Source organism: Babylonia areolata, chromosome 10, assembly GCF_041734735.1.
Source record: "Babylonia areolata isolate BAREFJ2019XMU chromosome 10, ASM4173473v1, whole genome shotgun sequence".
In the NCBI taxonomy this organism is placed as follows: Eukaryota; Metazoa; Mollusca; class Gastropoda; order Neogastropoda; family Buccinidae; genus Babylonia; species Babylonia areolata.
Genome location: NC_134885.1, coordinates 24,983,398 through 25,010,591, shown reverse-complemented (window position 1 = coordinate 25,010,591; position 27,194 = coordinate 24,983,398). Strand labels below are relative to the sequence as shown.

At 42.3% G+C, this 27,194-nt stretch overlaps 1 protein-coding gene across 4 annotated transcripts; it reads right to left on the bottom strand.

Annotated features, from left to right (window-relative positions):
* Nucleotides 1-631: 631 nt before the first annotated feature.
* LOC143286516 (uncharacterized) lies at nucleotides 632-26,999 on the bottom strand. 4 transcript variants are annotated; one of them, XM_076594099.1, is made up of 13 exons: nucleotides 26,923-26,999; nucleotides 23,596-24,472; nucleotides 21,640-21,853; nucleotides 19,821-19,912; nucleotides 17,758-17,888; nucleotides 15,549-15,635; nucleotides 14,500-14,556; nucleotides 12,325-12,442; nucleotides 10,631-10,739; nucleotides 9,712-9,844; nucleotides 6,382-6,552; nucleotides 4,024-5,433; nucleotides 632-1,967 (listed from the first exon to the last, which is right to left on the bottom strand). In XM_076594099.1, exons 2-13 carry the CDS (start codon nucleotides 24,399-24,401, stop codon nucleotides 1,882-1,884), a joined length of 3,414 nt encoding a protein of 1,137 aa, XP_076450214.1. In that variant the 5' UTR covers nucleotides 24,402-24,472; nucleotides 26,923-26,999; the 3' UTR covers nucleotides 632-1,881. The 4 variants fall into 4 exon arrangements, with proteins under 4 accessions (XP_076450214.1, XP_076450217.1, XP_076450215.1 ...); XM_076594102.1 differs by having other exon boundaries at nucleotides 4,057-5,433; XM_076594100.1 differs by having other exon boundaries at nucleotides 21,640-21,841.
* Nucleotides 27,000-27,194: the final 195 nt, after the last annotated feature.

The window sequence follows — 27,194 nt, the reverse complement described above, 5'->3', positions numbered from 1 at the left end:
ACTAAATAAATAAATGAAATATAAAAAATAAACTCCCCATGGCTGTCAGCAGTTTCAGTTTCAGTAGCTCAAGGAGGCGTCACTGCGTTCGGACAAATCCATATACGCTACGCCACATCTGCCAAGCAGATGCCTGACCAGCAGCGTAACCCAACGCACTTAGTCAGGCCTTGAGAAAAAAAAAAGGTGAATAAATAATAGATACGCTTACATAAATAAATAAATAAGACAACAATGATGATAAATAAGCAAATAAATGTAAAACATGAAGACACACATTGACACATACACCTCAGCAATGGTGTTCAATACCACCAATGGGAACTGGTGGCCTTTTGAGTAAACCTCCCATCCAGAAAGCAACTGGTTCCAGGTTTGAGTGACTCAAGAATCTTTTCTCTTTTACTTTTTTGATTTCAATTTTTTAAAAATCAAATTACTAAGTAATTTCCATTTTGTATGTTCAAGAAGCTTGGAATCAACCAGCATTTGTTATATTCTTGAATGCAACACACACGCACACACACACACACACACACATGTGCACTAACACACACACACAAACACACACGTGCGCACTAACACACACGCACACGCACACACATGCTATGCATGAAATAAAATCAGAATGCATGATTTATCGTTTATTATTCTTCAAAGAACATGAGTTATACATATCTTCCTTTTTTTTCTGTCCCATTGCTTTCACTTCCTTTCTGTTAAAACCCCAAAACCAATACTGATAAAAAGTCCAATAAAGAAAACATGCAAGCAACAAACCCAGCACTGGTGCAGCATAGTTGATTACTTTAAGGCACAATACATCAGTGTTTCTTCTCCTCTTTCTTTCCTTCCCAACAAGTGTGTGAATGAGTGTGAGCGTGTGGGTGTGTGAGTGTTATGTGTGTATGTGTGTGTGTGTGTGTGTGTGTGTGTAATTGAGCACATTTGTGTGTGAGCATTCACTGAGCTTGAGAGAGTGGGAGTGAAGTCCACAAGGTTATTTATCACCAAAGTCTGAACTCTTTGATAATACCTGTAGCCATACTACCTGCTATCATAATGGAAGAGTGACATACAGTTCCTTGCATTTTCAGCACCTCAAAAAACTCTAATTCACACTCAGCTAAAAACCATACCACTTAAATTGTTCAGATACCATTTGAGATAACACAGGAATAAATGCTCGTCTCATTGCTGGTGAAGCATTAACTAAAAAAAAATAAATAAATAAAAATAAAAATAAGTATTTACTCTGTTTGATCTGATCCAGAAACTTCAAAATAGTTCACCATTCTTGTCTTAATAAGGAACCGACAGACGAAGTCCGTGTGCCATGTTTTTCTTGTTGTGGAACACAGACAGAGCAAGTCTATAATTATATATATCATGCTACACTTCTCCTCGGACAGGACCTGAGAAACATGCTGATTCACTCTTCATATACGTGTGTGCATGCACATGACTCAAGCCTGGCTGACTGACAGGAAATGAATGATGAGCACCGAAAAGCACTCATCAGTCGGCTCTTACCAGGTGGGCAGCCTGCGGTGCAAATGACTCCATGTTTGTAAAGCACTGAGAGGCTGGTCCCTGACTGATGTCTGACTATCAGTAACAAGAATAATATTATTTCATTCAGACACCTTACAGCAACTTTAATTCTGTAACGTAATAATGATCCCTTGTTGTCACAGCCAAGTCGATGTCACACCACGTCTCTCCAATCACGCTTGAGCTGATATCAAAAGAACAATGTCTGTTGTGTTAAATGTACATGTGACACAGGTACTGGTGCTGCTGCTGCTGCTGTGGTCTCCCCCCTAACTCTCCCCTCCCCCCTCTCCTGCTGAACGTAAGGTCAGCTGTGGTCAGCTGAGGTCAGGAGCTGCCAGACTTGTGGCCGGCGTGACGCAGTCGCTTCAGGTCCATCTCTGCCCGGCGAATCAGCTCCTTGGCCACCTCACCTGCGACACAGACCACAGCTCTGGTTACTGACTGATGTGATGACCGGCACAACAACGGGTGGTTAAAGCGTTGGGGGACTTTCAATCTGAGCGTCCCGGGTTCAAACCTCGGTAACGACGCCTGGTGGGTAAAGAGTGGAGATGTTTCCGATCTCACAGGTCAACATATGTGCAGACCTGCTTAGTGCCTGAACCCCCTTCGTGTGTACAAACGCAAGCAGAAGATCAAATACGCACGTTAAAGATCCTGTAATCCATCTCAGCGTTCAGTGGGTTATGGAAACAGAACATACCCAGCATGCACACCCCCAAAAACGGTGTATGGCTGCGTACATGGTGGGGTAAAAACGGTCATACACATAAAAGTCCACTCGTGTACATACGAGTGAACATGGGAGTTGCAGCCCATGAACAAAGTAGAAGAAGAATGATGTGATGGTGCTCACCTGTCTCCTGCACTTTGGTCTGGTAGTCGTACGTTAAATTATATCAATAATAATGATAGTAATATTAATTCAATAACAATAATAACAGTAAGAATAATAAATGATGATAATGAAAATAATGATAATAACAATTATAACAATAGTAACAAAGTACATTCTATATAGCACTTGCCCTGTGGCTCTAGGTGCATAACAACGCGTGGCATTCAGCAAGGCACAGGAGTAGTATACAACACACGCACCTCTCCCACTTCAAACACACAATTTACACACACACACACACACACACACACACACAGTGACATGCACATTAACACACCACACACATTAACACACTACAACACTACACACATACACACACCACAAACATACACACACACACGAACACACCACACACACATCACAAACACACCACACACACAGTACACTAACAAGCAAACACACACATTCATTCAGTATTATGAAATAAAAGCATGCACACACGTATCCACAACACACACAGTACATGAAGCAGCAGCTTAGTTTGTCACTGTTGCATCACACACACACATACACACACACACTGTGCACACACACACACACACACACACCACACACACACACACACACACGCACACTTGTACATAATGTACATATTCTTGCTTGATACAAATCAAACCTAACTGAAGTTACTCTAACTGCTGTGGCAACTGATGCCAGCTCCATATGGAAATGGAGGATGACATGAGAAAAGAATAAAGCGGGAAAGGAGGTATGATGGTAGCATTCTGTTAATTCGTTTGTAATAATTACTGCACTGTCTTTCGGTTTTTTAATTTCTATATTACAATGCTTATTTGAATGATAAAACAAACAGTATACATGAAACAATCTTACAGCTATAAGATAGGATCAAAAGCCACATTATTTTTCTTTTCCAGCTGTATGTCATGCATTCTGAACAAAGAGCGAAATAAAATATTTTCTAAAGATGATAACTTTAAAACCTTTTTTTCTATATGAAGCATACTACGAAAAAAAAGGAAAAGAAAAAAAAAAGCAATGCAGATTATCATGTGGATACAAGTACTATGTTGTTTCTCTGATTAATTGATTGATATCAACATTCTGAAAGAGGTACATGTACACAATCTACTTTTTTTTCAAATACAATCATATCCTCAGACAAAAAATAGTTATGTAAATATTTTGTAAACAAACAAAATTATCGTACTGCAATATCAAATCAAGTTCACTGATAAACAGGAAACTGTGTGCAAATGGATAAATTCACAAGTGAAAACACCTACCACAAGAAGAAGCTAACCAAATAAAATGTTTGAAAGCTATGTAAAACTAGTTCATAATGAACATAAAAAACAAAACACATAACAGACACAAGAAAAAGGCAACACATTAAAAAGTATAAAAACTAATTGAAACTGATCAGTAATCAATGAATATAGAAAATATTGAGAAAAAAAAACAACAACAAAAGAACAAGGACATAACAAGTCTAGCCCATCAAGCAACACACACACTTTCACACACACATATGCACACACACACACACATGCACACACACACACTCTTCCACACACACACAGGAAGCAGAAGAACAAAATGCTCACTGGCAAGAGCAGGACTGCCAGGTTTCTCCCTACCAGCAGTCAGATCATCCGCCACCCTTCCCAGCAACCTCTTGGCCGGGGTAGATAACTCCCCAGGCTTGGCTGACGGCAGCAGGTTGCCTGCCGCGGATGCTGCTACAGTGTCCGTGCTCCTCCCGTTCCCCAGTGCCTGAGGGTGGTTCACGGAGGCCAGGTATTGGTGGGCTCGTTCCAGGACACTGTCGTCAGGTCCCTTGCCTGTGTACGTGGACCAGGTGGGTGGTGGTGGTGACTTGGTGGAGGAGGGAGGTGGTACGTTCTCCGCTCCCTTGTCGGCCCCATCATCGCTGCTCAGCTCTCCCCCTTTCTCCAAGTACTCCCCCATTTTGTTGAGGAAATCTGCGTCGCGTCTGTAAATGTAGCTGCCTGGAGTTGACGACGCCTGGTCATCCTCCTCACTGAGGTCCCCTTCGCTGTGTGAGCGGAGGGCCCCTTGAGGAATCTGCACTCCTTCAAGCACAACATCCTGCAATCCCTCAAAGTCAGGAGGGTCGACCGACACAGACTCTTTGGCATTGCGAGTAGGGAGCAGTCTGCTACTTCCTGAGCTGAAACCGTCCACAGTTTTGTCTTTCTTTACGCTCTTTTTTTCCACAACTTTGAGCCAGCCCTCAAACGTGGACGGCTTCTCGTGGGCCTGCTGTTGAAAAGGGAGTGGGCCGGTGGAGACCAAGTCCATGCTGTCGACGCTCAACTCCGCGTGGACAGGCATCCTCATGAACTGGCTTGTGAGGTTGCTATGGGCGACAACCCCGCCGGGATCCACCGAGGTGCCCAGACCGTCCACGCTGCTCTCCTCCACGCACAGCGAGGACGAAGCCCTGGCCTCCTCCCCAGACGTCCTCAGCACTAAACCCTGCTCCCGCCCCACACCCACCCCCCCAGGCTGCAGCTTGCTGGCCAACTTCCTGGGCAGCGTCCCTGTGTCCGTCAGGCTGGACAGGGCGTCTGTGCTGGTGCTGGTGGCCATGGAAACGCCACCTTCCTGCGTGGTCTGCAGGCTGCCGTTGCCGCTGCCTGTCTGGTAGCCCGTGTCGGGGTAGGACGCCGAACTCGGGTGCTGCAAGGTGTCAGGGTCAAGGCCGCTGGTGCCCCCCTCCGCCAAGGTCTCCTCTGTCATGGAAGAGTCGCGGGGGCTCAAGGGGCCGGTGTCCTTGTACGCCGACGGCAGGAACTCTGCTGTGTCCGTGTCCATGGACACGCTGATCCGCTGGGTCCTCGCCGTGTGATGTGTGGTTGGGAGGGAGGCCAGGTCAGGGGGAGGGGAGGACGAGGAAGGGTGGGTGGGAGGGGAGAGGTGCTGGGGGGGGGAGAAGAGGGTGTGGGACATGTCCGCCCTCAGCGTGCGGGATCGGCTGTGCTGGCCCGAGCCTGTGTCACACAACACAACACTCAGTTACACGACATCAACACGACATCACACCATGACACCACCCCGTGACATGATTCCACACTACACCATGACACCACACTACACCATGGCACCACCCTACATGACAAAACACCACCCCACATCACACCATGACATCAACACCACCCTGTATCACACCAACACCACCCCACATCACACAATGACATGACACCAACACCACCCCATATCACACCATGACACAACACCACATCGCACCATGACACAACACATCACACTATGACTCCAACACCACCCTATATCACACCATGACACATCAACACTGTGACATGACATCAACACCACCCATCACACCATAACATGACATCAACACCACCCCACATCACACCATGACATGACACCAACACCACCCCACATCACACAATGACATGACACCAACACCACCCCATGACATCAACACCACCCCACATCCCACCATGACATCAACACCATCCCACCATGACATGACATCAACACTATCCCACACCACACCACATCAACACCACATTATATCACACTATGACACACCAACACCACCCCACATCACACCATGACATGACAACACCATCCCACATGACACCATGATATCAACACCACCCTATACCACCCCCACATCACATCATGACATGACACCAACACCACAACACATGACACATATCAACATCACCCTGTATCACACCATGACACACACACCCCCACATCACACCATGACACACCAACACCACCCCCACATCACACCATGACATGACACCAACACCACCCCCACATCACACCATGACATGACACCAACACCACAACACAAAACACCACATCATTCCACCAACCCCACTCCACATCTCACACCAAACATATCATCACACCACGCACCTCAACACACCACACTGAACATAACAGCACACCACCACACCCACCCTCGAACACGGCGATGGGAGAGACATCGGGACTGGGGCGTCCCCGGGGAGAACTCCCATCATGCACCTCCATCTGCAGCTGCTTCCTGATGGGAGATCCGAACCCTAAATCCGCCTTGGGCTCCAGGCCATCGTCCGCTGCATCAAACCCCAGGGACTGCCGGAACCGCCCTGTCCAATAGCAAAGAATGTTTTGTTTTGTTTTGTTTAGTTTTGTTTTGTTTCCCCCACTGGTGTTCTGCTGAACTTACCTCCCTTTTCAGTTCAGCTTCAAGGTAGGAGTACCATTCTGCTAAGCTGGAACTGTTTTCCTGAACAGTCATGTTTAATCTAACATATTTACCACTGGTGCAGATTTCAGCAGGGGTCTAATTCCCTGTCTTGTGCAAAATGACTACCCTGCTGATGTGAAGAAATTTAAAGTAGGTGCGGTGAGTGACCTCCCTTAGTATATTACCTCCCTTCTGCGTGCCTATGCTGCAACCTGTTTCAGTGGCAGCCGTCTTCCTTTCTTGCACCTGTGCATCCGAGCAGCTAAGTGTCTTGGATTGTTTTTCTGTTTGTTTGGTTTTTTGAGGGTTTTTTTTTTTTCTTCTTCACTTTTTCTTTCTGTCTGTCTATTCATTGATTCTCTTTTGTTGAATATGATCATGTCTTCCAGCAGTTGAAGGTAGTAACATTCTATTAAGCTGACCTCTTTTTCACTTCAAAGTAGTAATATCCCACTAAACTGATCTCTTTTTTTTCAGCTTTGAGGCAGAAGTAATATTCGATAAAACTGATCTCTTCTTTCAACAACCAACAAGACAATGCATCCTTCCCGGTCCTATCATGCAACATTTCCTTTTGAGGCAGATCTGTGACCAAGCTCTGGGGTTCCACCTGCTCCACAGCTAACACACCCTCTTAAACACTTTGGTGTAGCGTGGACAACATCAGTTCTGTTTGTTCAGTATAATGCAGTTTTGATGAAACTTTACCCCTGTTCCCATTGAACAGAGTGCAGATGTCTTCTGAGGTCCTAACATTCATATACATACAACACAAGACCTTTCAGTCAGCCGAAATGGCAAAGTAGTTAGCAAACATGGTCTTACATCCTTCTTTGAGGTAAAATTTTGTCTTTTGATAGGGAAAAGAATTTAGTCTATTTCTAGGGAAGAATTATTTGTTAATGCGTGTTTGTATATTTGTTTCTTTTAGTTTTCAACATCACTTTTTGTTTCTATTGTGTGTGTAAATGATACATGTATGTATTGTTTCAATGGCCCCAGGGGACAAATAAAATAAGTTTCTTGCCTTGCAGATTCAAAAAACCATCAGGCACATACCATTGAGGAGCTTTTCATCTTGTGACTGGCTTCTTCTCAATACATACCAATGGTGAAGTGAACACTGCAGTGATTCAACAGCAGTGCAATGTCTCCTCTGGCATGTAAAAAAACAACAACCAAAGCTAAAGGTCCCATACCCAAAGAGCAGTGAATTCACATCCACTGTCTATGGCTCGACACAGGAAAGCTGGACACAATCCTCTTCTTCCACAACTTTAACCTTCCCCAACCTAAGGCAGGTACCCACTCAGACCAAGGTGGAGTGAGAAAAATCAGAGAAAAGTGGAGTGATGGCCTAGAGGTAACGCGTCCGCCTCGGAAGCGAGAGAATCTGAGTGCGCTGGTTCGAATCACAGTTCAGCCGCCGATATTTTCTCCCCCTCCACTAGACATTGAGTTGTGGTCTGGACGCTAGTCATTCGGATGAGACGATAAACCGAGGTCCCGTGTGCAGCATGCATTTAGCGCATGTAAAAGAACCCACGGCAACAAAAGGGTTGTTCCTGGCAAAATTCTGTAGAAAAATCCACTTCGATAGGAAAAAAAAAAAAACTTCACGTAGGAAAAAATACAAAAAAATGGGTGGCGCTGTAGTGTAGCGATGCGCTCTCCCTGGGGAGAGCAGCCCGAATTTCACACAGAGAAATCTGATGTGATAAAAAGAAATACAAATACAAATACAAAATATTCAAAGGGAAAAAGCACCATGCCGAAATGAAACCTTGAACCCTCTCTGTGGACCACTTATATTGGGACTATAGCAGACAAGCATAAGTGTGGCTGTGGTAAGGAGACTCAGGATAAAAGATGTGGGGTTAACTCACTCAGTACGGCCAGTGATTCAACAGCAGTGCAATGTCTCCTCTGGCATGTAAAAAAAAAACAACAACCAAAGCTAAAGGTCCCATACCCAAAGAGCAGTGAATTCACATCCACTGTCTGTGGCTCGACACAGGAAAGCTGGACACAATCCTCTTCTTCCACAACTTTAACCTTCCCCAACCTAAGACAGGCACCCACTCACACCAAGGTGGAGTGAGGAAAATCAGAGAAAAGTGGAGTGATGGCCTAGAGGTAACGCATCCGCCTTGGAAGCGAGAGAATCTGAGTGTGCTGGTTCGAATCACGGTTCAGCCACCGATATTTTCTCCCCCTCCACTAGACCTTGAGTGGTGGTCTGGACGCTAGTCATTCGGATGAGACGATAAACCGAGGTCCCGTGTGCAGCATGCATTTAGCGCACGTAAAAGAACCCACGGCAACAAAAGCGTTGTTCCTGGCAAAATTCTGTAGAAAAATCCACTTCGATAGGAAAAACAAATAAAACTACACGCAGGAAAAAATAAAAAAAAAAGGGTGGCACTGTAGTGTAGCGATGCGCTCTCCCTGGGGAGAGCAGCCCGAATTTCACACAGAGAAATCTGATGTGATAAAACGAAATACAAATACAAATACAAAATATTCAAAGGGAAAAAGCATCATGCCGAAATGAAACCTTGAACCCTCTCTGTGGACCACTTATATTGGGACTATAGCAGACAAGCCTAAGTGTAGCTCCGTGGGGTTAACTCACTCAGTACGGCCAGTCCTCTCTTCTCCTCTACACAGACCCCTCGGATGTCCAGTGGGTGTCTGAATGACCCAAACTTTAGCTTCCATCGTCAGAATTGTGGTATTCTTTGTCAACATTCACCTCTTCAGTATAAGAGCCTTCCACTTGCGATATTTTGATGATGGTAATTGGGTGAAACGCTGTTAACGTCGCCTCTTTCGCCGTTCGTATGGAGAGAGTTAAAGCCACTGAGACAGCATGAACATGCAAAAAATAAATTGTGCACAATCTGTCCTCTCATTTTCGGTTAAATGAAAGGTAAAGTGCAGTTAAATGTTGCAGACTCAATTAAAACAGACATTCAGATATAGTAAAATAAGAAACAAAATACAATAAACAAAATTGAAAACAAAACGTGCGAAGATCAACAGACACTTGACAAACCTCTGACTCTGTGCTTGTCTGCGATGGGAGACAACTCAGGGGAAGCCAGAGGACCGTGCTCTGAGAAAGAGGATCTGAAGTAATCTCCCTCTGCACCCAGTGGGCCACGAATTGGACTGGAGGAAAACTGAACCTGCAAAATATTATTAAGACATATATACAATACATGATTATGTATATATACACTGAATGCTGTGAGTCTGTGACACTAACTATAGCCCGATGGGTACCTGATGTTTTGCGACTGTTTGTCATCATCTTGACAAAAGACTGAGAGAAACACACAGATACACACACACAGACACTGACACACGCAAACGCAAAAACACAAATAACTTGGTGAAAATTTGCATTCGTTCTCATCTTGGATACATTTCATTTTGTTCACTAAAGAAGTGCACAATTCTCTGCTTACTGTTGACTTTTGTCAGCAAGGTCTGGTATTTGTCTGATCAGTTTTTCAAAACAGAATTACCAACAGTGAACTTACGGAGAAGGGAGTGTGTTCAAACATTTTTTTTTTGTTTTTTGTCAGCATAAACTGATGACATTAAGGATTGTCAATAATCACAAAAGCAAAAAGAAAAAAGACACAGAAAGGTATATTTTTACACACACACACACAAAAAAAAAATCAAAATCAAAAAATACTAACGACACAGAACTTACAGAGGAAGGTGTGTCTTTAAAGATTTTATTTTTGTCGACGCATACTGAGGATAATAACTATTGTCTACAATCATACATTACACGTGAAAAGAAGATACACAGCAAGGTACATTTTTTACACAAGAAAATCAAAGCAAAAACACAGGTAGGTATACTTTTAGTGGAAAAAAGAAAAGAAGAAAACACAGGAAGGTACCTTTTTTACTGCAAAAAAAAAATCAAAACGAAAAATGCTAACGACAGAACTTACAGAGGAAGGTGTGTGTATGGGTGAACCTCTCTCCCACTCAGGCGTAGCCCTACACTTGGGGGGCGTGCTCAGTGCTGCAGACAGATGGTCTGGAGACTTCTGTCCCGACCTGTCCGAACATGGACACACCATCCTGTCAGCAACCAAAGTAGTTATCTGTCCTCCTCCACATTACCTCAAGTTGTCTTGATCACAGTGTTCCATATCCACATAGTGTATCAGTTTCAGTTTCTCTAGGAAGATGTCACTGCGTTCGGACAACTCCATATACACTACGCCACATCTGCTACACTGTCGAGGCAGATGCCTGACAAACAGCATAACACAACATGCTAGTCAGGCGCTGAGCGCATGCATGTTACTATTTGTGTTGTCCGCTTATAGTTGACTTCAGCAAGTTTTTGCACCTTATACATATCATTATTAGTAGAGTAGTAGTTCCTTTTTATGCATTTATCTATTATTTACTTCTTCTTTTTTCTCTCTCTCTCAAGGCCTGACTAAGCACGTTGGGTTACGCTGGTGGTCAGGCATCTGCTTGGCAAATGTGGTGTACATATATGGAGTTGTCCGAACGCAGTGACGCCTCCTTGAGCTACTGAAACTGAAACTGCCAATAGAGCGTTCGTTAGGGTGAGGGATCGATTCCCACTCTCGCACTTTCTTCAAGTTTGACTGGAAAATCAAACAGAGAGTCAAGTCATTCGGATGAGACAGTTAACAGAACCACACTTAGCACACTGAAAAAGAACCCATGGCAACAAAAGTGTTGTCCTCTGGAAAAATTCTTTAGAAGAAATCCACTATAATACTGAAAAAAATTTGCGTTATTTCATGTGTGCTAAGTGCATGCTGAAAACAGGGCCTCAGTTTATCATCTCATCTGAATGACTAACACCCAGACCACCACTCAAGGTCCAGTTCAGAGAGGAGCAAGAATCCTGGTCTATATATGGAATTCCAACCTGTGGACACTAACTTCCTTGAGTTGTTTGTTTTTTTCTTCTTAACACCAACCGCCCACACTCCCCATATCCAATCCCCCACCCATTCTCTACACACAGATCAGTTCAGTTCAGCTTCTCAAGGAGATGTTAATGAGTTCAGTCTAATCCATATACACTACACAGCATCTGCTAAGCAGATGCCTGACCAGCAGCGTAACCAAACGCGTTTGGTCAGGCCTTGAGGAGGAAAAAAGAATAAATAAAAATAAACAATGAATGAATAAAAAAAATAGGCGCTATTGTATTTGTATTCTTTTTATCACAACAGATTTCTCTGTGTGAAATTCGGGCTGCTCTCCCCAGGGAGAGCGTGTCGCTACACTATAGCGCCACCCTTTTTTTTCTTTTTTTTTTCCTGCATGCAGTTTTATTTGTTTTTCCTATTGAAGTGGATTTTTCTACAGAATTTTACCAGGAACAACGCTTTTGTTGCTGTGGGTTCTTTTACATGCGCTAAGTGCGTGCTGCACACGGGTCCTCAGTTTATCGTCTCATCCGAATAACTAGCATCCAGATCACCACTCAAAGTCTAATGGAGGGGGAGAAAATATCGGCGGCTGAGCCGTGATTTGAACCAGCGCGCTCAGATTCTCTCGCTGCCTAGGCGGACGCGTTACCTCTAGGCCATCACTCCACAAGTATCCATATCAACATCGTCATCATCAGCAGCAGCAGCAGCACACCCACCTGACAGGGCTGAGGATGGAGCTGGAGTCAGGGTTGAAGAACAGCTTCCGTCTGAGGGAGGAGGAGCTCATGCCCATGCTCTCGTCCCTCTCTGTCTCCTGGTACGTCATGTACTCCCCTGCACCCAGGTACACTGGAGTAATTAGTGTTTTGTTTGTTTCTTTAATAATCATGGTGCAACTGTGTATAGTGTGCTTTGAAAATAATCATGGTGAAAAGTCAACAACGGACTACAGGACGTCCCATACATCCATGTGCAAAGTAGTGTATCATTAAAAAAAAAAAAACAATAATAAAATAAAACTATGGTGAAATGTGACTGACAAAATACTAGATGCCCATATATATCTATGTACTGAGTAGTATTTTTTTTAAACAATCATAAAATGATTATTGTGAAATGAAACTGACAAAATACAAGATGTCCAAATACCTATGTACAGAGTAGGTTTGGGTTTTTTTTTAATACAATTATGGGGGAAAATCACAGATTAAATACTAACTGTCCATATACTGGGTGTTTCCAGTATAGCATAGTGTGTGGTTTTTTTTTATTAAATAATCATGGTGAAAAATCACTGATATAATACTAGATGACCATATATCGATGTATAGAGTAGTACTTTAAAAAATAATCACGTGAAGTCACTGATAGAATACTAGATTTCCATTTATTTGAGTATAAAGTAGTATTTTTTAAAATAATCATGGTGAAAATTCACTGATGGAATATGACGGGCGCAATAGCCGAGTGGTTAAAGCGTTGGACTGTCAATCTGAGGGTCCCGGGTTCGAATCACGGTGACGGCGCCTGGTGGGTAAAGGGTGGAGATTTTTACGATCTCCCAGGTCAACATATGTGCAGACCTGCTAGTGCCTGAACCCCCTTCGTGTGCATATGCAAGCAGAAGATCAAATACGCACGTTAAAGATCCTGTAATCCATGTCAGCGTTCGGTGGGTTATGGAAACAAGAACATACCCAGCATGCACACCCCCGAAAATGGAGTACGGCTGCCTACATGGCGGGGTAAAAACGGTCATACACGTAAAAGCCCACTCGTGTGCATACGAGTGAACGCAGAAGAAGAAGAAGACGACTGATGGAATATCAGATGTCTATATATCAGACATATAGAGTAGTGTTTTCTTGAAATAATTGTCACTGATACTTCTTCTTCTTCTTCTGCTTTCGTGGGCTGCAACTCCCAAGTACACTCGCATGTACACGAGTGGGCTTTTACATGCATGACCGTTTTTACCCCGCCATGTAGGCAGCCAATGCTCCGTTTTCGGGGGTGTGCATGCTGGGTATGTTTTTGTTTCCATAACCCACTGAACGCTGACATGGATTACAGGATCTTTAACGTGCGTATTTGATCTTCTGCATGCGTTTACACACGAAGGGGGTTCAGGCACTAGCAGGTCTGCACATATGTTGACCTGGGAGATCGAAAAAATCTCCACCCTTTACCCACCAGGCGCCGTCACCGTGATTTGAACCCGGGACCCTCAGGTCACTGATACATTACAGGATGCTTATATCCGGTTTAACGTTTACTTTCTTTGCAGAACACTGCCAATTTTCCTTTCAGATATTCTGATTCCCTACCAACTTTGTTCACTTGAAAATCAGAGAATAATTCATACTATCGTCTTTATTCAAAATTTATTGGTTTTAATTCTAAAAGTGTGTGAAAACTTAAACTGACCATTCTCTAAAAAAAAAAAATATACATATATATAGATATAGATATGGCATAGCGTATATGGATCAGTCTGCACATTCTGACACCTCCTTGAAACTGAAAGTGTATAAGCACATGTCCACACACAGTCACAATAGTGAACAGCACTCTTCTTCTTCTTCTCTGTCTGTGGGCTGCCACTCCCACATTCACTCGTTTGCACAAGTGGGCTTCTACATGTGTGACCATTTTTACCCCTTCCAAGCAAGCAGTCATGCTCCATTTTCAGGTATGTTCGTGTTTCCATAACCCACTGAACACCGACTTTTATCTTCTGCGTACACATGAAGGGGGTTCAGGCACAAGCAGGTCTGCACATCAGTTGACCTGGGAGATACAGTGTAGCGTATATGGATTGGTCCACCCACCCCACTCTGAAACTATACACTGCATGTGCACAAAAGTTCACAATGGTGATCAGCACTGACCCAGCAGTTTCTCCAAATCCAGGCTGACTGGGAGAGTGAGAGTTGTCTGGGAGGATTCTGCACACACACAGTGCGAAGGAATGGGCATAAAACAGAAAATAACTGAATGTTAGTGGTTGTAGTAGTAGTACATTCTCAGAGTCCTCCCTCTCAGTCTTTACAGATCACTCCCCCTCTCTCTCTCTCTCTACACAAACACACACAAAAACATATACACACAATCATATGCACATGTAATCACACACACATATACACAAATCCAGCAGCCACATGCACATGCATGGAAACACATACATGCTTTACATTTCTAAGCTCTGAAGTCCAAACTGACCACAAGCTACAATACACAAAATGGGGTGTTCAAACACAAAACAGTCTCACAGAGGCAAAATCTCCTTCAGTATTGTAGATGTGGTGAAAGGTATCATGAAAATTCTAAGACTTTCCCAAACCTTGCAGGGTGAAACATTATTTCCAGCCCTGGAAATGGTCTACCTATTTGTCCAAGACTTTTCCAGATTTCCACGACTCTGCAGGAACCCTAACCAGATGTCCATCTCTATGACCATGTCAAGCCGCCCACAGTGAATGCAGTGGTGGTCCAGTGGTGACATGTCCACCTAGGAAGCAAGAGAATCTGAGTGCAAAGGTTCGAACCTCACACTCACCAGTATTTTCTCTCCCTCATCTATACCTTGACAGATGGTCTTGACACTAGTCATTCGGGTGAGATGATAAACCAAGGTCCTATGTGTAGCATGCACTTAGCACATGCAAAAAAAACCCACAGTGACGAAAAGGTTTTCCCTGGCAAAACCCTGCAGAAAAATCCACTTTGATAAGAAAACAAATACGCTTACAGGCAATGAAAAGTGAATGAAAACAAAAAAACATGGGGGTTGGGGTGGAGGAGGGTTGTGGGGGGTGGGGGAGGGCGCTGCATTGTAGTGTCGCACTCTTCATGGAGAACAGCCCTAAATTTCACACAGAGAAATCTGTTAAGACAAAAATGTAATACAAGTACAACACGATACAATACATGTACTCACTGTCCAACCCCTTTCTGCTGCGGGGCAGGTCCTTCTGTATAGATCCACGGGCCTGGTTGGGGGTGGTGGCAAACAGATCGTCATAACCTGTGTCACATGACAGGTGACATTTATATCAGCTTATAGTGCCCCTTCCCAAGCTTGAACTTCTTAAATCAAGTCTCCTGCATGGTATAGGAACTTGCTGGAATAACTGACCATCATATAAAAAATAAACAACAACAAAAAATCTAATCACAAGAACCTCGGAAACTGAAAAGGCATCCATTCACTAAACTTGAAGACACAAAGACTGCAAATCATTATTCCTTTCAATTAAATTAGAAGGAAAAAAAACAACAACAAAAACAAGATAATTCTGTTCAGCCCAGAGCAGACATGACTCATGAATGGAATGTTTGTTGTGTTTGTGCGCCCATGTATGCATCTGTTTGTAGACAGGGTCGTGTATGTCGTGCACATGTGCTAGAAGCTCTCATCACCTCACTTGTGTTCGCCTTTTGCTTTTGGGTGATTTGTTATGCGTTTGTCATGTCAGTTTTTAACATTTTTTTTTCTCTTTCTGTCCTATCATCTGCACTGTTTTAGTTGTATTACTCCCATACCATTCATTCTGAATCCCCATACAAAGCCACACCTGCGTTCGTCTCCAGCAGTTCTAGTGTGGGCAGTCCAAGGGAACTATCGATGTTAGGCCACCAGGAGGCCACACACCAGAGGAAACCATGCACTGCTGAGTCACTCTGGTGGTGTTTGGTGGTGCCTGTTCTGACTTAACAAATTTTGGACACCACCCACTAAGCCTCCTTCTCATGACAATAATTACTAAGTCGCTGAGCCAGACTGAGTGAGCGTCCCCCCAGAGTGGAGACTGCCAGCACATCCCTCCAGCATTAGCACCACTGTGTCATATAAAATGTGCTGTTTGTCAACACAGCATTACCACCATTGTGTGTTTGTCAACACACCATTACCACTATTGTGTCATATAAAATGCGCTGTTTTTCAACACACCATTACCACCATTGTGCTATATAAAATGTGCTGTTTGTCAACACAGCATTAACACCATTGTGTTATATATAAAATGTGCTGTTTGTCAACACAGCATTACCACCATTGTGTGTTTGTCAACACAGCATTACCACCATTGTGCGTTTTTCAACACAGCATTACCACCATTGTGTGTTTTTCAACACAGCATTACCACCATTGTGTCATATAAAATGCGCTGTCTGTCAACACAGCATTAGCACCATTGTGTCATATAAAATGTGCTGTTTGTCAACACACCATTACCACTATTATGTCATATAAAATGCGCTGTTTTTCAACACACCATTACCACTATTGTGTTATATAAAATGTGTTGTTTTTCAACACAGCATTAGCACCAGTGTGTCATATATAAAGTGTGCTGTTTGTCAACACAGCATTAGCACCACTGTGTCATATAAAATGTGCAGTTAGTCAACATAGAATTAGCACCACTGTGTCATATATAAGGTGTGCTGTTTGTCAACACAGCTTTAGCACCATTGTGTCATAAATCTGTTGTGTGTCAACACAGCATTAGCACCACTGTGTCATACAAACTGTGCTGTTTGTCAACATGGCATTTACGCCATTGAGTTGTATAACATGCTGCATTACTACCATTGTTGTATGAAATACATGGTGTGTGAACACAGCATTAGCACCAAAAGCACTAAAAACCAGTGCAATCTTGCCCGCCCCCCTAGTTTGGGAGTCCTAGTCCTTCACAAAAATCCAAGCTGTGAATGAAGAAACCACTGATTTATACAGAGCAGCTCTGTTGGCCCAACTCATGTCAGTGTCTGATATAAGCCGAGCATAACACACAGAGATAGAGAACGTCATCTGAAGAAAAACATATAGATAATTTTGACTGATGTTGTACACCTGACAAGTAGTTTTGCTTTTGCTTTTTTTTCTTTTCTTTTTTTTTTTCATGTTTTTGTATTTTTTATGCAATTGAAGATGTAAAAAGAAGATGTAAAAAGAAAAAAAAAAAAGGAAAAATTATTCTAAAAAAAAAAAAAAAAAAAAAAAAAGAAAAGGGGAAAAACAGGAGGATGGAGGACCCTTAAAAAAAAGAAAAGAAAAAAAAAGGTGGGAAAAATAGGAGGTTGGAGGCCCCATAAAACAAAAACAAAAAAAAACCCAACAACAGAGAACGGCAACTGACTTGGGCCGCAGGGCGTGGCGGGCAGGACGTGAGGGGGCGGAGCCTCAGACCAGGGAGAGGGCGCCACCATGTGGTGCTGGAAATAGTAGTCAATGGCTCTCTGCGCTCGCTTATCCGCCTCCTCGTCATGGCTGGACACAAGAGAGGAACAGTTGTATCAGTATCAGTATCAGTAGCTGAAGGAGGCGTCACTACGTTTGGTCAAATCCATATTATACACTACACCACATCTGCCAAGCAGATGCCTGACCAGCAGCGTGACCCAACGCGCTTAGTCAGGCCTTGAGAAAAATAAATAAATAAATAAATAAATATATATATATATATATATATTTTTTTTTAATAATTTAAAAAAATAATTTTAAAAAAATAGATAAATACATAAAAATATACTACAACTAATAATAATAATAGTTGTATGTTAACTGTACAGATTTGAATTGAAAGGTAAAACGACTCATATTCTCTGTCAACTGCATTTAAAGTGTAAAAAAAAAAGAAAGAAATGTCCTCTATCACTATGTCTAAAAGAAAATGACAAATAGCTTCAAGGGGAAATTGACACACCTCATGTTTATGTTCAAGGTGAAAATGAGAAATGTTGATTATTTTTCACTGTTATGTCTTTTCAACTGTCAAAAAAAATACAAAAAACAATCAATTATTGGTGGAGATTGCTACCATTGTCTCTGCATTAACTCAATGTTTACCATTCCCACTGTCCTGAAAAAAACAACAACAAAGAAAGTCATCTGGACAAAATGTTACATCTGTTAAAGTAATAAGAAGAAATCTTATATTTCTTTGTACAGACATACCAGTCTTGACATTGAAAAAAAAAAAAAAGAAGAAATTTCATAGACATACCACTGTCTTGACAGTTAAAAAAAAAAAAAAGAGAGAGAGAAAAGAAGAAATTTTATACCTATTTGGACAGACATACCACTGTTTTGACAAACTCGCAGGTTTTTCCAGTATATGTTGTTTTTAAATCATGCAATTTTCTATGGCTTTTACAAGGCTTTGTCACTAAGATTTGAGGATTGCAAGTAATGTAATATCAACATGTCAACAATGCGCCACACCACCCAAAACTGCGCAGAATATGGTGTGGCAACTTTCATTGGAAAATGGAAGTAACAACTGTGACATGAGCAGGAAGAGAAATAATCTGACAAACATGCAGTGCAATCTTGTCTACTGTCACATTTTAGGAGCAGTCAACAAGTGTTAGCACTTCATTTTCTCTTTCTCTCTCTCCCTCAATTTCTTTTTTTTTTTTTTCTGGAGAACACAATTTAGATTTTGCTGACAACTTTGGAAGCAAGATTACTGTTGATAACCTTTGCAAAATCCAGGGCTTTTCCATGAGGGTTTTTTTTTTTTTTTTTTACCTGTGCTTTTTTTTTTCCTGCAGTTTTTGTTTGTTTTTCTATTTTCTAACCCTGGAAAAGGCCCTCCCACTTTCTCCAGGACTTTTCAAAGGTTCTCCGGACATGTGGTAATCATGGTGTAATGTTTGTGGCGTTGTTGTTGTAGTTTGTTAGCTTGCTCACTCGTAATGGATAGCGCACTGGCCAGGAAAACTGAAGCCAACTGGATGTATCCAGCTGTCAGTCCGTTGAGAAGTTGTCTGGTAGTTTCTGAACTATAACCGTGTATCTTTGATGAAATTGTGTCATGCTTGCCCCAAACGACATGCCAAATGTTGCGTCTTGATTGATATCTGCCAATGGTTTATTTACCAAAGTCATTACAGGAAAACAGTGCAGTGACATGTAGCGCAAACTTGCTGTGGAGGCACAAACAGGAATGTCAGCTTAACTAACACTGCGAGCAAGTGACAGCCTGCCGTGAAGCAGTCATCATTGCCAGCTGAGTGCTCGACTACACATATGAAGTTACCGCTTCACGCTGTACTGACAAGAGTAGCAAAATGGCTGATTGAACACTTCCGCTGGCCTTAGTTAGCATCGGGGCTCAAAGAAGGCATGCGCTATCCACCTACTTTTAGAACACTGGTGTGGGTGTGCAAATATTGTGTGAAGACATTGTCTTTTTACCATTGTTTGGACAGCTGGCGTTTGATATCCTTCTCATCGATGTGCACTGGTCGCAGTTCTGCCAAGTGCTCTACGTTCCACTGAAATCCCTTCTGAAACGACACAGAGATTGCTTCATGGTGGAGGGGTTTCATCCACACATGAATGAAATACATTGTATGAAGTCGACATTGTTGTGTGTGTGTGTGTGTGTGTGTCACTGTCTGTGTGTCACTGTGTGTGTGTGTGTCACTGTGTGTGCATCACTGTGCCTGTGTGTGTGTGTGTGTGTCACTGTGTGTGTGTCACTGTGTGTGTGTCACTGTGCCTGTGTGTGTGTGTGTCACTGTGTGTGCATCACTGTGTGTGTGTGTGTGTGTGTGTCACTGTGCCTGTGTGTGTGTGTGTCACTGTGTGTGTGTGTGTGTGTGTGTGTCACTGTGTGTGTGTGTGTGTGTGTCACTGTGTGTGTGTGTGTGTGTGTCACTGTGTGTGTGTGTGTGTGTGTCACTGTGTGTGTGTCACTGTGCCTGTGTGTGTGTGTGTGTGTCACTGTGTGTGTGTCACTGTGTGTGTGTGTGTGTGTGTGTGTGTGTCACTGTGCCTGTGTGTGTGTGTGTGTGTGTGTCACTGTGTGTGCATCACTGTGTGTGTGTGTGTGTGTGTGTGTGTCACTGTGTGTGTCACTGTGTGTGTGTGTGTGTGTGTGTCACTGTGTGTGCATCACTGTGCCTGTGTGTGTGTGTGTGTCACTGTGTGTGTGTCACTGTGTGTGTGTGTGTGTGTGTGTCACTGTGTGTGCATCACTGTGCCTGTGTGTGTGTGTGTGTCACTGTGTGTGTGTCACTGTGTGTGTGTGTGTGTGTGTGTCACTCTGTGTGTGTGTGTGTGTGTGTGTGTGTGTGTCACTCTGTGTGTGTGTGTGTGTGTGTGTGTGTGTGTGTGTGTGTAACAGACTCAGAAAGAAAGGAACACAAACAACTATAACCTCAACCACAACACAAACTGATTGGAGATTGATTAGCATATTAGTCTATCTTGTGAGATGATGGCAGTGCCTTGGTCAGTTAAAATCAGTCCCAAGAAGAGCAACGTCTGAAGAGAGTCAGCAACCTGATCCAAACATCCTAAACCACAACACTTAAGTAATCACTATTAAGAAAATCCTGAAGACTGCAGAGTCAGATCTGTGACTGTAACAAGCTGTAGCAGGGCATGAAGTTCTACACCTGTGTGAGAAGGACGCTTCCAGACATCTTAATTCTTGGATCCAGCTACAGTTGGCAGATTGCCTGCTGGGGCAGAATAACTGTGGTGTGAATGTGTGAGTGAAAAACCTGCCCAGGTAAGTGTAGAATTTTCTGGGATTAGGATCAGGATTTATTGTCACTGCAGTTCCATACTGTGCTGAAGAGTTTGAACTGATTTGTGTGAATCAATAATAACTAATAATCAGAGTAGAACGTGTACTGTGTCTTCTGCTATGTAAGAGGAATGAATGTGCAGTGATTGTTTGAGTGCATAGGTGTGGGCACAGTTGAGAAATGAACCCATATATATCTACTACCTCAAACAATTGCACATTATCATAAGCAAAACCAATACATCTTTCCCCAACCTGGACAAAGTCAGTTTCAAAGTGCGTGTGCATGACTGAGAAATGAATCCATAGATCTACTACATCAACCAACTGCACATAAGCAAAACCAATCCATCAAAGTGTATGTGCATGACAGTGAAATGAACCCATAGATCTATTTCATCAACCAAGCAAAACCGGTACATCTTCCCCCAATCTGGACAAAGCAGTACACATTCAGTGATTCAAAACACCACTGACCTCCGCAGAACCAGGGGTTTGTGGCATGTTGAACATGCCGGGGCTGAACACAGGGAAGTGCAGGCGCTCATGACCCAGGTCAAACGGGTTCTGGTGCCCGCCGCTATGGTGACTGCCGCTGCCACTGCTGCCCGACGCCGATGACGAAGGCGACGAACTGCCACTGACAGCAGCTCGGTCCTTCTGTGTCCTGTCGGGGCTGCTGAACATAGCCCTTCCAAAATCCATGGGAGATATAATAGACATCTTTTTTTTTTTTTCTTGATTAAAACATTTTCAGTGTAAATTCCTTTTCTGTTCTTTTTTTCAGGAAGAAAGAGGAAGAATTTGTTTAAAATTCTGTCACACATACTGGTGGTTTTTCTTTCTTTTTTCATGATTTTATATAAATATATTATATATGTATATGAGCACTCAATAAAAACATGAAGTGATGAACGATATAGAACCTTTATCAAACATTGAAAGACTATTTGCACAGCTTACAATAAACTGGAACAAACAAATGAAAAAACATACTATCTTTCAGGGTTTGTTGTTGTTGTTGTTGTTGTTTGGGGGGGGTCTTTTTTTTTAATTTTGAAAAAATAAAACAAGAACTAAGAAGGCAAATATATTAGATGCTCCATTCATTTCTCAATCACTTCACATGATTTGAGCCTCTCATTATACTTTTTTTTGTCATAATACATTGTTTTATACCTACCAGTGCTCTTTTAGCTTTCTATGTTATCTTGAAATTAATCTGTCCATACTGTGAATTCCTTGGAAATTCCTTTTCAGACATGATTATAATGATCAAGCATAAGCTGATAGAATCTTAAAATATGCATGATTGTCTTGTTGATCTTTCTTAGTTCAGTCATATGATTTTACTGTACATGTTCAACACATCAACATGAACATGCAAGCATACATGCACACATTAATACATACATATATTACACACACACACACACACACACACACAGAGAGAGAGAGAGAGAGAGAGAGAGAGAGTGATCAATGTGTCCATCCACATAGACTGATACAGTGATAGAGTGATACACACACACACATTCATGCAGGCATGCCTCTATGAGGGATGTTTGCAATGCACACACACACACACACACACACACACACAGAGTATACATGTACATACACACGTATACACATACACACATGCATACACTGTCACACACATACACACCCACTGTTACACACCCATGCACATACACACACACACTCACACACAGAGCATACACATTTCAGACCATTTTCTTGCTCTGAAACAAATATGCAGGAAACTGATATAGATAAAAAAAAATTTTTAAAAAGAGTCTTAAGGACTCTCAGATTTTGCCTCAGTCTGAGCCTATTCCAAAAAAGACAAGAAAATGTTCCATCATGTCTGATTTGATCTGTCATGCTTATACAATACAGTGAGTCGACCGACTTGATTTTGTGCAATTAAATTTGAACTGAGGTGTTGTTTTTAACTAAAAACTTGAGAAAACAACAAGTCATGAAAAATAACTTAAATCTTATTTCTATCAGTATCACTGTGTGTGTGTTACATCACTAAAAAACAGAGATGAAATTGCCAAAGGAAGCATCACTGTGTTTGGAAAAAATCCATAAAAAAATATGCTACACCACATCTTTTAAGCAGATGCCTGACCAACAGCAAAACCCAACACACTTAGCCAGGTCTTGAGGGGAAAAAATCATAAGAAGAGAAAACAATTAAAAAAAAAATAAATAAATAAAATAATAATAATAATAATAAAAGAATAATAATGAAACAATATACAGATTTTGAAAAAAATAAAATTTAATAAAGATAATAAAGGAAGACTTTTTTTTTAAAACCCTTAACAATGATTTTATAAATTTGTTAAAAAAAAAATATATATATATATATATAAGTCAAATAAAGAAAGGGTCATGCCAACATGAGTTGTTTTTTTTTACCTCCGTATAGATTTCAGGGGGGTCTTGAACGTGGGTATCTGATCATGGCCGGCCTCCACCTCCCCCCCAGCCCAGTGCCTGAAGCTGTCCTGTAGGCCCGCCCTGGTGGCCGCATCCAGTTGGGGACTGCTGTGGATCTGAGCCATGCCCTCTCGCCACAGGGACGGGCTGTACACCACGGATGTCTCTCGGCTGCCCCCTCTGCTGTCAGCATGGCTGGTGAACACCATCGCTGCCTTCTCCCCACCACGCTGGTTGTAGGGGCTGGTCAGGGCCTGTCGGAGGTAGGCATCCGAGCGAAGGGTGTTGCCATGGTGATGACCTTGGGCATGGTGGGTTTGAAACGGAGAAGGGGCGTGACAGCTGCCAGCCTCCTCCTCCTGGCTCAACTGTCTGACGTGTCTCTTTCCTGTCTTCAGATCATCCGCTGTGAGGGGACTTGGTCGGGCCTCCTGACCGGCAGGTGTGCCCTTTGTTCTCCTGTCTGGCTGTTCAGGTGTGACTTCACCATAGTAAACCGGAGTTTGTTCTTTGACACTCATGGTAGCGCCAGAGAGTTCTGTCCTTTCTCCTTCTAGTTTAAATCCAAAGCTGGCACTTCTTTCTAGGCCTCCATGTTTATCATCATCACGGTGACCAGCTACACACCCCTGTGCAGAATCGGGGCATGCTGCAGTGTCCTGACACTGGTAAGCCGGTGGAGAATGCACTCTATCTTGGTGACACTTCTGGCACTGACACTTGTCTGCTTCACATCTTCTGCCTGTGCATAAAGAGCACAGCTTGTCACTCCCATCAGAGTCCATGTTTCATTATGAAGTCAGGTTTAGTCAGCAGTGTGTGAAGTTCCTTGTTCACAACCCGCTGTCAGCTTCGTCTGGAAACAAATGTGGATAACATTTGTATTTGTATTTCTTTTTATCACAACAGATTTCTCTGTGTGAAATTCGGGCTGTTCTCCCCAGGGACAGCGTGTCACTGCACTACAGCGACGACCTTTTTTTTTTAAGTATTTTTTCCTGCATGCAGTTTTATTTGTTTTTCCTATCAAAGTGGGTTTTTCTACAGAATTTTGCCAGGAACAACCCTTTTGTTGCCGTGGGTTCTTTTACATGCGCTAAGTGCATGCTGCACCAACATCCAAAATTTATATTTTTTTAAGATATTACAATTGTTGTGTATACTTATACAATAGAGAAATACAAAATTAATGATACACCATGAAAAATGAAAAAAAAAAAGGTAGTCTGCATCATCAAGATCACAAACAAATGGAGACTATCCTGTATATATTTTAGTCACTGCCTATTAATACAAAATATTTTACTTACACACACACACCAACACAGAGCAACAGAGGGGAAAGAGAGAGAGACTGAAACTGAAAGTAGCTTTTATCTTTGTCCTTTGCAGGCAGCAGCCTGAGGAGAATGACATGACAAAAAAAACAACAAAAAAAACAACAACAAAACAATGCAGATATATGTTTTGAAGAACAGTTTCAGCTGCACTGTTTTCTGTTACATTCCATGACAGCTTTACGAACTTTCAGTATCAGTGTGTCTCTATTTCTCTCCCTTCTATACGTTTATCCTAGTGTGTGTGTGTGTGTGTGTGTGTGTGTGTGTGTGTGTGTGTGTGTGTGTGTGCATGCATGTGTGTGTAAATGTGTAAGTAAAAAAAAATGTTGATAGGCAGTGACTAAAAATACATAGGACAGTAAGTATGGCAGTCTTTACTGGCCATGAAAACATAAGCATTATAGAAAGACTTAGTCGTTGGCTTATGACAGACACAATCAAGTGAATTTTTGTTTGTGAGTGACATGAACAGTGGTCTGCATGGTTGTTTTACGGATGAGACAATGGTATCAATTTCTGCGAGAAGATGCAATAAACATGCGTAACACTAACAGACCAAAACGAGTGAGTCTGTGACATAAAGAAAAATAAAACAAAACATGTTCATAGAAAATCAAAAGAAGGTAAACAGACAAAATGCGGAGTTAAAAAAAATAAGGGCAGGAAGATTTGGGGTGTCTGGTTTTAGGGAGATGTGTCCTTCTGAGGGACAGCAGCCGAAAGTTCACACATACCTTTTTATTCTTTTTTTATTTTTTCAATTTATTTAAAGAGTAAATTTAGCAAAATATAACACAATCAAATGATGTAACATCACATTCACACAAAATAAGGAGCTACCATTTTTTTATATTATATTTATTTTTTTTTTTAAAGCTGATTTGGCTGCTTGGATGAAGAAGAGTTTTGCTACTTATTACAAAAAGACAAACAAAGAACACCACAACTCTTTTCATGAACTTTTATTGTGTAACATTCAGGCTGAGCCAATCCAGCTAGCAAGCTCCCCACCCCCTCCCACCTGACTAGCACAATTCCAGTCCATTTGCCAACAGCCTGGTTCATGTTTCAACATGAAATTATAGAGCAAGGACTGAAGGAAGAAGTGAAGTAGGGGTAGGAGGGTGGATGGGGTCTGGGGGGTTGGGGGGGAGGCCTTCGGTGGGGTGGGGAGTGGGGCTGTCTGGGTGTGGTGACCAGTGACAGCAGGAAGCTCATGATACAAAGCGACAAAGGTGTGATAGGTCAGGGCCTCTCTGGCAATGAATGAATTCCAGTTCTGTCTTGTCCTGGACAGCAACTGATCTGGTGCAGTGATCTAACAGGAATCTCAGAGGGTCAGTTGCTGGGCATGGCTGAATCTCAGTCTTTATGCAATAGGCTGCAGTGCAGTTCTTTCAAAGCCTGGGTGGTTGGCATATATACATTGTACAACCTACTCAAGCATCAAATCTACAGTGATCAAGGCATAATCATGTAATAGGGAATGGATGCTGGAATGAATGAGTGACTGAGATTCAAAATGTTTAAAATATAATGACATTAGACTGGAACTGACGTTCTGGGAACTTCTTATTCATCTTAAGTTGTAAGTCTGCTGATGCATAATCCGCCAATCTAGTAGCTTAAAAATTAGAGGTCGCAGAACTTTCACATTATCAGCGAACGCACTGAATACGATTCATAGTCACACTGAGTGAGTTTACCATTCGTTGTGGTGCTGGCTGATGAGCAGCTTGCTTTAAAACTGATAGTGCCAGACTCATTAAAGTTGTGTGTGTGTGTGTAAACGCTCCCACACTGTCACATTATTGACATAACTGTGACAATTCCATCTCTGGACATCTCCACAGTTCCGCTATGCAAATTGATCATGTTGTGTCTAAATCAAAATAATTTTCTAAAATGCCTACTATCACCTGTGTACAGGGTCAAGAGCATCCATCGATGAAACAAGCCTACTGACCTGTGTCGGTGAAACAAATCGAAAGCAACAAAGTTCATTCATTGGTTATGTGTTTCAACTTGTTTGAGGTAGAACACTTCCATTCGTCCGTGCCGCCGTATTGCAGCCAATGCACAACTGTTTCCGGTTTCGTTCGTATGTGATGCTCTCGTCATAAATTTATTGTCTCCCTTTTCTTTACTTTCAATGTCTTTGGTTTTGAAACAATATTGTTTTAAGATACTTATTTACACGGTTAGTCACAATGTTTCCCTTTATATAGTGTTAGTTCG

Bases quoted from the DNA above. Each gene is read 5' to 3' on its own strand.
- LOC143286516 (XM_076594099.1), bottom strand. From the start codon at position 24,401: ATGGACTCTGATGGGAGTGACAAGCTGTGCTCTTTATGCACAGGCAGA. The intron at 19,913-21,639 runs GTCAGTGGTGTT...GTGTCGTTTCAG, and splicing joins AAACCCCTGGTTCTGCGGAG to AAGGGATTTCAGTGGAACGT. The intron at 12,443-14,499 runs GTCAGTGCTGAT...ACCTGGGTGCAG, and splicing joins GGATTTGGAGAAACTGCTGG to GGGAGTACATGACGTACCAG.